This window comes from Pinus tabuliformis, chromosome Q (genome assembly GCF_031772625.1).
Source record: "Pinus tabuliformis cultivar Carrire ecotype Pingquan chromosome Q, CPIR1, whole genome shotgun sequence".
Lineage (NCBI taxonomy): Eukaryota > Viridiplantae > Streptophyta > Pinopsida > Pinales > Pinaceae > Pinus > Pinus tabuliformis.
Genome location: NC_142296.1, coordinates 1,045,710,023 through 1,045,722,258, shown reverse-complemented (window position 1 = coordinate 1,045,722,258; position 12,236 = coordinate 1,045,710,023). Strand labels below are relative to the sequence as shown.

At 40.4% G+C, this 12,236-nt stretch overlaps 1 protein-coding gene across 1 annotated transcript; it reads left to right on the top strand.

The window, feature by feature from the left end:
* The first annotated feature begins 255 nt into the window (after nt 1-255).
* On the top strand, nt 256-4,881 carry LOC149223084 (amino acid transporter AVT6A-like). Its single transcript, XM_089385748.1, has 5 exons — nt 256-869; nt 3,018-3,170; nt 3,491-3,694; nt 3,810-4,275; nt 4,361-4,881. Exons 1-5 carry the CDS (start codon nt 446-448, stop codon nt 4,503-4,505), a joined length of 1,392 nt encoding a protein of 463 aa, XP_089241874.1. The 5' UTR covers nt 256-445; the 3' UTR covers nt 4,506-4,881.
* Nucleotides 4,882-12,236: the final 7,355 nt, after the last annotated feature.

Genomic DNA, 12,236 nt, shown 5'->3' with positions numbered 1-12,236 from the left:
GAGTCGTTGCTTAATTCCTCGGCCGTAAAACTGTTTTCCTAAGATTCCAAATCCACGTCAGACAACAGACCCGCGATGAGCCGTCGAACTCACAAATCCCGATTCCCAACGTAACAAATAATGAGATATACGTACGATAATACGTATGTATAATGCCACACATAGACACTTCGTATGATATACGAATTGGTTGAGACGTAGATGTGTGGGCCACTGCAATAAAAAAATCAGATGTCTTGGAAATAAATAGCCGTGGCGGGGTTGGATAATCCTGCGCCATCGAATTTGTCAATAGAAGTTGCGTGCCATCTATTTGACAGATTCCTCTCAGAAAAATTGCTGGAACATCTCAAATTCTTCCCTCTAACCAGTCCAGACGTTTGCCCTCTCCATCTCAAAAATTCGATTACACGCGAATATTTTGGGCCCTGGTTTTGTCTAAACAATGACGATTGTGGCCTCGCCGGAGAGGAGATCCCGGAAGCAGAAGCCTTTGGTGAGTGAAACCAGTCCCCTGCTGCCTGAGAAGCACCAGGATGGCGAAGATGGTGTGCATGAAGGATTCAATGGCGCCTCCTTCTCTGGCGCGGTGTTCAATCTGTCGACTACGGTGGTGGGAGCGGGGATTATGGCTCTGCCTGCTACTATGAAGGTCTTGGGATTGATCCTCGGCAGTCTCCTCATTATCTTCGTTTGCTTCTTGACGGATGCTTCAATTGACATTCTCTTAAGGTTTAGCAGAACCGGGGCAGCGGCTTCCTATGGCGGCGTTATGGGAGACGCCTTTGGGAAAATTGGGAAGATGCTGTTGCAGATCTGTGTGATTATTAACAATTTGGGCATTCTTATTGTTTATATGATAATCATAGGTATTTACCTCCCCTAATTCAAGAAATTATGTTGGCTTTTTTCGATATGGCTTCTTTTTATCAGGATATGGTTAACGCGCCGGCATTTAACAGTATCTATAGCCATTATTACCATTTAATTTGAATGTCTTTGGCTAATTAGCAGCTAGTAGGAAGCCGGGTATCTATTATGTTAAGGTTGTCTATTGTGCACGCGACCCCAATCGGTATTGCTTGGGCTGGCACACATCCATAAGCGATGGAATGTCATTTGGTTATTTAAAACCTGGTGGGACTTTATTAGCTTCTGGCCTTCACCAGTGTTATATTAGCTTCCTGTTTTCACTGACCTTGCAAGCCATCGTTGGCCATTTATGTCTGTTCTCATTTGGGCAAACTGGATTTTGTGCTCTTGTTTTCATTCAAGTAAATTAGAGTTTTTCTGGGGAATGTTCTATACTGCCAAAATTTTCCAGTTGATATCCTAAACTGCCTTCTGATACCGGATTTTGTGTATGTGAGAGAATTATGTCATTACAGGGTGCTGGGAAACCTTCATTTACGACTTTAGGAGGCAAAGAAGAATGTATTCTAGTCGAGCTGCTGGGATTTAGGCCTTCCTGTTCATGTTTAATAGAATCCCATCCCCAAACTGCTTTCTCTCTATGTAAAATTGTTTGGGTTATATTGTGATTCTATGGGATTGATGCAGACCTCGCAGGCAATGCCCATCACTAGTGAGTATAGAGGTATTTTTGAGCTCTGTTATTCGCCATCCCATAATAGAACAGTACTGCCGACGGCTAGGTCATAGGCAAAGTCCTAATCCTCTGATTTCTCAGAACAACATTTCAACCTGAACGTTACCCCATTGACACCTATGTTAATTAGTCAAGATCTTTTCAATGCATCAGACGACCCTGGGGTTAAAATATCGCGAGAGACCGCAACGTTGCGAAGACAGAGCCTGACAGTAATATCTGCAGAAATGATCAACTTCCTTTCCGGGCAAAAGTCTTACAACAGAATTTCGATACCCGCCTAAAGGCTAAAACTTGGTAGAGTAGTCTTACCACAGAATTTGAATACCCGCCTAAAGGCTAAAACTTGGCAGAGTAGGAGATAGTTTTTTAGTGATGTTCAGTGTATCAAGTACAAAAACTAAGGTACTTTTTGTTTGGTTGCATTTTCAATGCTAAAGATCTGGATAAAGTTCTGAAATCGAGTCATCTTTTCAGTCCTTGTGGGTTGAAAAAGTCTTTTTATTTGTTTACAGGATCATGTACTCAGAACAAATTATTTATTTCTCCTCTGTTATATGTTTCCTGCCTCTGATGGCTTTTGAAAAAATCTCAATCCCTTTGTTGTTAGAACAACCGATCATAATCAGTATTTTCTGTTTGAGGAGACCAATTTGTTGGAAGATTATGGAAAGGGATGCAACATAAGGTGAATTACCAGTTTATCACTGCCTTTATTCAGTCATATTTCCCAAGTTGAATCTTGGTTGGTAAATATTTGATAGTCCCTTGCTTTAATCACTGAATTCGGTGTTTGAACTTGAGTGTGTTTCTGTTCATTTGACTTTAGATCGTAATTGTATCATGTTTATTGTGTTGGAGATCGAGGGAGACCCTCGTACCTTGTGAAGAGTAACTATTTTCAATCATTGGTTTAGAAGCGTTCCGTTGATATTTTTCTTTTACAGGCTTGAAGTTTATTGGCTTCTGTTAGAAAGGATTCAAGATAAGATGAATTGACAAGTAATTCAGTCTAAACATTGTGGGTTATGTATTTTAGGTCACAGGGTGAATTAGCCCAGTTTTGATGGTATATCCAAGGATAAATAGTATATCACCTTACAACTAGATTATTTTAAATGTACTGCTTGAATTGAAACTTAAACCCAATTTTTGCATTGTGAGCAGTTTAGCCAGCTGAAACACTAACAACTTTTTTCTGTTTAACAAAGTTGAAGTGTTCTATGAAGCATACATGACTTGACATGCTTTATTAGTGTCTCTTTTTCTTAGATTCCTTCCATTTTTGTTTGAATGGTCAATTATCTGGTGCCACTTTTATATTACTTAGGGCATGATTCCTATCTTATATATGGCTTTGAATTAGAAATCTATATGTCTGATGGAGGTGTTTTCTTGATTTGGGCAGGCGATGTGCTATCTGGAACATCATCAAATGGCATGCATCATGCTGGTATACTTGAAGAATGGTTTGGATTTCATTGGTGGAATGGACGTGTTCCGATCCTAGTTCTCACCACAGTCCTTATTTTGGCTCCGTTGGTGTCTTTGAAGAGAGTGGGTAAGTCTGCTTTGCTCATCCTGATAAGCATTTTTTAGCACTGATTTTCAGATATATCATATTTCATTTGGGCCTTTTCACAGCTATCAGGGATTTAAATGTCTAGAAACTGTTGTAATTATAGGAGGGGATTCAACATATCTTGGGAATGTCATACTGATGGCATATGCTTAACGATTTGTCTGACTTTTCATGTTACCCTGTTAGAAATGGCATATGGGATATACATTCAAGGATGTGGATCATGGGTTATTCCTTAGGAGTTGTGATGTTGAAATCTTTATGTCTGTATTGATGTGTTCATTTCCATGAATTTGCAGATTCTTTGAAATTCACTTCTGCATTGTCAGTTGCACTTGCTGTTGTATTTGTTGTGATTACGGCTGGTATTGCGATTGTAAAGTTGTTCAGTGGCACCGTCGAAGCACCAAGATTGTTACCAGATATTGTGGATTTTACTTCGTTCTTGAAGCTTTTCACTGTGGTACCAGTTATTGTGACTGCTTACATCTGTCATTACAATGGTATGGATTATTTTCCTCCATCTCTGGTCCTGCAGTGTAGTATCTTAGAGTTCATTAGCTGAATTGGCATTTAAAATTATGTTATAATGAATTGTGGTGTCTTTGCGCCATGCAGTTCATTCCATATACAATGAACTTGAGGACCCTTCAGAAATGCAGCCCATTGTTCGCACATCATTGGCATTGTGCTCAATTGTATACATAAGTACAAGCTTTTTTGGCTTTCTTCTATTTGGAGACCAGACCATGGATGATGTCCTGGCCAATTTTGACACCAACTTGGGAGTTCCCTACAGTGCTGTGCTGAATGACATTGTTCGTGTGACCTATGTTGTACATCTGATGCTGGTCTTTCCTCTCATTTTTTTTGCCCTGAGACTTAATCTTGATGGGCTTGTCTTTCCAGCAAAAAAGCACCTTGTTTTGGATAATAAGAGGTTCATTTTGATCACTGCTGGGTTAATTGGAGTCGTTTTCCTTGGGGCATCATTCATACCAAGTATCTGGGATGCATTTCAATTCACAGGGGCCACAGCAGCAGTTTGTATTGGGTTCATCTTCCCTGCTTCCATTGCTCTCAGGTAGAAAAAGGGTTGTTTTTCATTTCTGGTTGTCTTTGACCTTGCTTGTATGTAACTTCTAACCTCAATTATTTTTTAACTGCAGAGACACTCATGGAATCTCAACCAGGAAGGACATATATATAGCATTGTTGATGATTTTTTTGGCAGTAGTTTCAAGTTCAATTGCTATAGTGAGTGACATTAATTCTTTGTTCAACAAAAAGGAGGAAGGCCCTCCACGATCTTGACAATGATTTTTTTATGAGGAGCAGGTGGTGCACATACATGTAAAGATTATTTGAAACAGAACCGAGAAAAGAACGCTGCTTTGGGAATTTGCTTGTAGAATTGTGAAGAGTGGATAAACTTTTGTAAAGCCTTGTATGTTCTGCCATGCTCACTCGGCCTTCTAGTTAAAGATACTACTTACTGTATTTGTCGACCGAGAAAAGAACGCTGCTTTGGGAATTTGCTTGTAGAATTGTGAAGAGTCGATAAACTTTTGTAAAGCCTTGTATGTTCTGCCATGGTCACTCGGCCTTCTAGTTAAAGATACTACTGTATTTGTCCATGTATCATTTGAAAAGGAATATAGTTGATCTCGCGTCGACATATAAGATGATATATTGTGGTTTGCCAAAGAAGTGTTCTACAAACCATATTGTGATAATCAGCACTAGTAGTGTTCACAAATTTCCAAAAAAATGTGTCGCTTTCATTTTTTTGGATGCAAATTATTTGTTCTCTCAATTTGAGAAATAAAACCAAGTTTGTCACTCTATCATAAAAATGGTGTTTTTCAAGGTTGCAAAACTCATTACTAATATTTATTTAACCCGAACATTCTATTAAGCATTAAGAATTAGACTCCGTGTATGGATTTTTTTTAGTTTAATTTAATTTGGATTTTTATGTTTATAATTTCTATATGCTTCATTTCTTAAAATGCTTGTAAACTTTTTTATATAGAAAAATGTAGCACTTATATTTCATTATTAAATTAATAGTGAATATTAAAATGTAATTTGATATTTTAATATAAAATTAATAATAATAATAATATAATTTTATGCCATTGAAATATCAAGCACTTGGATTTTTTTTTTGGAAATTGTAGGAATTGTATTCCTTCATAAAAATAAGATTACATGTTTTTTTAATACAGATCTCCTTGGGATGCAACAATTTCTTTACTAGATCTCCTTGGGATGCAACAATTTCTTTACTAGATCTCCTTGGGATGCAACAATCTCTTTACTATACACGCCCAAGAGCTCAAAACATAATCAAGAACTCCTTACAAACTCCCTTTACCAACCTCAATACTCTGAGAAATCCCCAGGATGTGGTGCTTACACCAACATGAAACAAAAATGCATCATTTTAAATCAGTGTAAATCCCCATTTTCCCAACTAACAATCCTACATTCTAGGAAAATAACTCTTAGTACAAGACCTTGGTTTTTCTTTTCTCCCATTTCTTCTTCGAATGTCAGTCCACCCCACTGAATTATCAATCCCAACAACGGTGAATTCAATGATCTCATTATTGTGAAATGTGAAAATTCCTCAACAGGAACGCCTATTGTAGTCCACTGAATTATCAATCCCAACAGCAATTAATTCAATGATCTCATTATTGTGAAATGTGAAAATTCCTCAACAGGGACCCCTACCGCATCAAATTGATGTTACTTCTCTTACTTGTTAATTCATAGAAGTTATTCACTGTATTCTATGGTAAATATCGAAGTAAATACCTCTGCAGCGTTCACTCAATTAACATATATGCAGAAACAAGACACTGAACAAGAAAGAAAATACAACACAATAGACACCGTTATTTTTGGACTAATATCTCTGGAAAAACCCAACTTGGGAAAATTGGTGCAGCAACTCTAAGGGTTTATTATTATGCAAGAGAAATTCCGGGGGCAATTCTAGGATGCTCAATTAGCAATCCAATACAAAGAGAATACTGAACAAAACACTGGTGAAATGACCTCACCCTGTCACTAGAGAATCAATCACTGATCCCACTGCTCTGGAGGCTCTGTGGCACCCTCTGCGTGACCTCTGCACATAACTGCGTCACCATGGGCAGTGTTTGTGTCACCCCTTCTGGGTATTACACTACCTCTCCTCTGATCTTCTACTCGCTGAGAAATCGACTTTCTGCCTCCCAGAGTCACACCTGGCTTCCGGTGATTGAATTTCTACTTCTCTCAACAGGGACTCGACTTCCCCTCAATGACTGCGTTGCCTTAGCGTCAGCATTGCGTAGGCCAGTGTCATCCTTCTACTTGATGTATTTTGTCCTCTCTCTGCTTCATACTCTTTGAAAATTCCTTCCCTTGGATTCTCACTGCAGCTCTGTTGCAAAATCTCCTTAATCGATTTTCCTCTGAGAACTTCTCACTTCAGAAAATTGATTTTCTCAATCTCTTTGTGTGTTTTCCAAATGACTCTCAAGCCCCTTCTTATATCTTCTTGTTGGACAACCGACGACCTAAATTAAAACATAATCAAAGGCTCGGATTTTTTTGACTTGCTCTGTGGTTTTTTCTAGAAGTTTCACACCTGATTAGATTAATACCAATTAATATTTTAATTTTCCTAAGTTTAGACTTAGGAACTTCATTAAACTTAATAATTATTTTAATAAAATCACTTATGGGTGAAATTTCCCAAAACGCTTTCTGGGTTCTTTGGAATCTCTGTGTTCAAGCCTCTCTGCAAAATTTGAGGTTTAGAGCATATCTGATGTTACCCCAAATCAACACTCCCTCTTAGCGAGGAATGTGCTCTAGCAATACACTGCCTCTGCATACTACTCTGACTCTGAAGCATAGTTTCTGCACCAATGATCCTTGACATGCTGTCCATCAACCACTGCGCTACTGTTGCAAATGTACTGCGGTTGACACTACTTCTGTCAACACTGCATCCGTACTACAACTCCCTATGCATTCGTGTCGCTGTTGTCCCTGCGACCCAACACTACATCTGCACTGCAACTCAGTGGCTGAGAGAAGCGACTGAAAACACCAAAAGCTGGACAAGTATCTAGTGTTTACATGTCGGCGCTGACATCCTGATTGCTGCTAGTCCCATGTTGCCTCTGAAACCACTGCGTTGTTGAAGCTCTGCACTGTGCCTCCTTGCACTGCAGCGTCTCTGCTCTGCGCTGCTCAGTTTCTAGCTCTCCTAGCGACTGCATTTGTTGCATCAACACTCCATGGCACCAAATGAAACTCCATCTCGGTACCCCTGATCATGGGCTCCTGTAGCAAGGTGATGATCCAAGAGGTGGGCTCCTCAAGGATCTTGCCCATCTGCAGTCCCTCTGACCACAACTCTATATTAGCCCACCTCCCTTCTTGAGGTATCTCAGCGGTCATGGCGAACTCCTCGTCGATCTTCACAGGTGAAACCTTGGGATCATGCTTCTCATCCTTGCCCTTTTTCTTCAAAGGACATTGCGATGCATAGTGGCCCATCTCAGCTCACCTGAAGCGATTCACCTTGGATACGTCCTCCTTTCGTCTTTGTTGCCCCTGTTGTCCATTCGATGCAAGGGTTGCGTTATCCTCCTCCTCTACCTTGGGCTTCGACCCACTGCTGTTTTTGCACCCGTCAAGTTTGACCTTGAGCAAGTCTCTCCTCAGCTCTTCTTGTTTCAGAGCTGCCCACATCTCGTCTTAATTTGGAAATGCTGCTCTGCCCAGGATGCTCTGGACAAAGATTTTCCAATCATCTGAGATGAAGTTGAGAGCCAATCTCACTAACTCCGAGTCCTAAGGTTTATGTCCTACAGTTGATAATGCATCACGAGTCTCCTTCAGTTTTGTGACGAACTGATCCACACGTTCTCCCTTCTGCATCTGAGTAGATCTCAACTTCCGCTCTAAGTACATCTTTTGTTGCTCAGAAGATCTTTGATACAATGTGGCCAAGGCATCCCACATCCCCTTAGCGGTCCTTTTGCTTGCAACGTGGCACATCACGTGATCCTTGACTCCATCGATGATCATTCTCTTCGCCTTAGCCATCTCAGCTTTGTACTTCTTCAGCGGATCCGCATCCGCCGAGACCACTGCTACATTATCAACATACATCTTGAGGGCATGCTCATCTAGCAGGAAGGTCATCCTAGCCTCCAAGATGACATAGTTGGAAGCCTCGTCCAACCTGTCCTGATCCCTCAAGCCACTGTTGTCATCTCCTTCGAAAACTGTAGAACAACTCCCCCTTTCTTCCAACTGTGTAACTCCTAGGCTGACTTACACACTCCTTGATGGCACTGGCAAGTTGATGCTCCTTTGCTGCTCAACAATTGAGAAATGTTGATTTCCTCGATAAGAAATCACTAAGGAAGTATTCCCTTACTATGCTCTATTGCTTATTTCTTTTGACGTCTTTTCAGCTCGACAATGCTGCCTGGTGAAAACTCTGCGCCCACCAATTGCTCCTCACGCTAAGGCTCAGCTCTACTCCTGCCACGACAAAATTCAAACTGGAAGCTATTTCTCTCCGTCAACTCACCTAGAGAGAGACTACCTCGAATTTTCGACCTTCCGGCTAGAACTGCGCAAACCCTCTTGGGTTTCGACTCACTGCCTCCTGCAGCATTTTGATTTCCCCTTCTGCTCAGTGCTGGGGTTTCTGGTTTTGTTGTTCTTGTCTCACCTGCACTAGCTTTGATACCATGTGAAAATCCCTCAACAGGAACCCCTACTGCAACAAATTGATGTTACTTCCCCTACTTGTTAATTCATACAAGTTATTTACTGTGTTCTACAGTAAATATCGAAGTAAATACATTCGCAACGTTTACTCAATTAACATATATGCGGAAACAAGAGATTGAGTAAGAAATAAAATACAACACAATAGACACTGTTATTTTTGGACAAATGTCCCCCGAAAAAACCGGTGCAACAGCTATGATGGTTTATTATTATGCAGGGTAAATTGTAAGTACAATTCTAGGATGCTCAACTAGCAATCCAATACAGAGAGAATACTAAACAAAACATTGGTGAAATGATCTCACCATGTCATTGGAGAATCAATGATTGATCATGCTTCTCTAGAAGCTTTGTGTCACCCTCTGCGTGGCCTTTGCGTAACACTGCATCACCCTGGGCAGTTTCTGCTTGACCCCTTCTAGGTATTACATTGCCTCTCCTCTAGATCCTCTGCTCGCCGAGAAATCAACTTTCTACCTCCAAGAATCACACCCTGGCTTCCAACAATTGAATTTCGACTCCCCTCAGCAGGAATTTGACTTCCCCTCAATGACTACGTTGCCTCTGCGTAGGCCAGCATCAACGTTCCTCTAGACGTCTTTCTGTCCTCTCTCTACCTCGTACTCTCTAGAAATTCCTTCCCTGGATTCTCACTGCCCTTCTGCTGCAAGATTTCCTCAATTGATTTTCTTCCTGAGAACTTCTCATTTTAGAAAATCGATTTTCTCAATCTCTCTGTGTGTTTTCCAAATGACCCTCAAGCCCCTTTTTATATCTCCCTGATGGACAACCAACAACCTAGATTAAAACATAATCAAAGGCACATATCATTTTGGCTTTGATCCATGGTTTTTCTAGAAGTTTCCCCCCTTGATTAGATTAATACCCATTAATATTTTAATTTTCCTAAATTTAGATTTAAGAACCCTATTAGAAATATTAATTATTTTAACAAAATCACTTTTGAGTGAAATTTTCCAAAACGATTTTTGGGTTCTTTGGAATACCTGTGTCCAAGTTCCCTGCAAAATTTGAGGCTCAGAGCACATCCAATGCTACTCCAAATAAACATGAAATAATTCAAGTGCCATGGGATCAACCGTGTTTGTCATTTCCTTTTCACTGTTAGAATGCTCTGATTCATGGGTTCATTTGTGCTTGCTTCTTGTTGTCACAATTATCGTTGAAGCTCATTTTTCTCCTTCCTCAGAGGGTTCACCCTGGCTAGGGAATGAGATGGTGTCCTCGGAGCCCCAGTGGACGTTGTGGGGGTTGATTTATCTGAACCTAACTTTGGATGTTGTGGGTTGTCTCTTCGCTATCCAGTTGAAATTTTGGATCCCTTTCTTTCCTTAGGATCCCTCCAACTACGGCTAGAGTTCTTAGATGCCTATGAGGAGGAAGCCCTTTCAGAAAAGGACATACATTATGAAGGTGTCCATCTTGTTGGCAATTCTTACATCGAAAAGTGGTATTTGATAGTCCAGGGGTTGGGAATACACATTGACCAAACACTTGAGCTCTATTTTATTTGGCAGAGCTTTGTTGAGATCTATCTCAACACATATGCAGACATAGGGGAAAACACCTTTTGAAAGTCTTTCCCCATTCTCTTTAACAAATCTTCCAATTAAATTACCCACTTTTTCTAAGAAAGCTGGATGGGTAAAGTGAATGGGAAAATTGGGAAATCTTACCCAAACTGGAGCAGTCATTGGCGACATAGTAAGAGGATTGACGCTGGGAAACCACGACTTCACTGAAAGACCAATTCATCCCCAAAACCATGGACCTTGGTCAAGGATTTTATGCTTATCTTCAAGGCATTTGACGATCACCACAAAAAAAACTTTTTGAGCAAAATATCAATTCTATATTTTGGGTCCAGTGTTAATTGATCTAGCCCTCGAGTGTAGATGATGAGGGCCAAAAACTATTGAAACGACATATGATTCCCTGATTTAGATACTATGCGGCCCTGCGGCCCTCAAATTGATGCCAACCTTTGTCACTTCAAGGCTAGGAGTGTTTAGAGAGTGCTCAACCACAAAACCCACACAAGAAAGATCCTTAAAATTTGAAGAGCTAGAACCATGCTTGAGAGCTTCCTTAAAGGGCATGAATTTGGTGGTAGAAGGAGCCCCCTCTCCCCTGGCTCCCCTTTTCAGTGTTGCAATGAGGGAGATTGAAACATCATTTTGAATGTCATGGTCACTTAGAAGAAATTCCTCTTTTAGAATCATGCCTTTATACAAAAGCCTCGACAACGCAGTTATAATTCTTGTACATTCCTGGAGTTTGGTAGCAAGCTTGGCTATCGAGTCAACTGCTGACATCGTGATACAGATGGCCCCTTGTGAAAGCGATTTGTAAAATAATGTGAAAGGGGTCGGTGCTGAAGTTGAAGATCCCTGGTCTATACCTCACCTAGCTCGTTTAGGTGTTTCTTTGAACACTTTGCGAGCAACCAAAAAACCTTCATATTTAGGAAGGAGTTGGGCATAATTGACAGTTGCATTGCAGAAGCTCAAATACACTGAGCGTTCAACTTGATCCAACGCCTTGAGCCATGGTCGAGAAAGGCTCAGAACGAAATTACATCAAACACTTTGAAGGAAAACTCCTCTACCTTAGCCTAAGTCACTGGGTTCGACGAATAAAATCCTTCAGTTTCGAAATTCGCCGAACCTCAATGCAATCCGAACAAATTCGTTTGTGATCACTGAATTTCATGCGGAACTCGAACCTATGTTGAACCCAAACCCGAACCCGTATATGAACATGAACAAAATAAAAAAATTCCGTAAAGAAATTCGTGTTAGGTTTTTTGTGGTTCGACATGTTCTTTGCGTTTATAATTATAAAAAAATTTAAAGTGGTCAATGGTAACCCTACAGTGCACCGGTCCACCATCGAGTCTTGACCCCTGCACACTCGATCCCTTAACGACAATATGGATGTTGGGAGTCTCGTGGTGGATCATTTTAATTCCACGTTCTAGTGAAGTCTCCAAACTTGGCTCTACAACTGTAGAAGGACTTATAATCGTTTTATCAACGCATAATGATAGACCAAAGATGACTGCAAACCATACGTGGAAGTGATAACCTATTGCGAGTATACATTATCTATTTTTTTCAACGTTCACACATAAATCAATTTTCTGTCTGTTTTGTTGTGTTATATTCTTTCCACGACTACCCCACACATATGGAGTGCTGCTGGGAG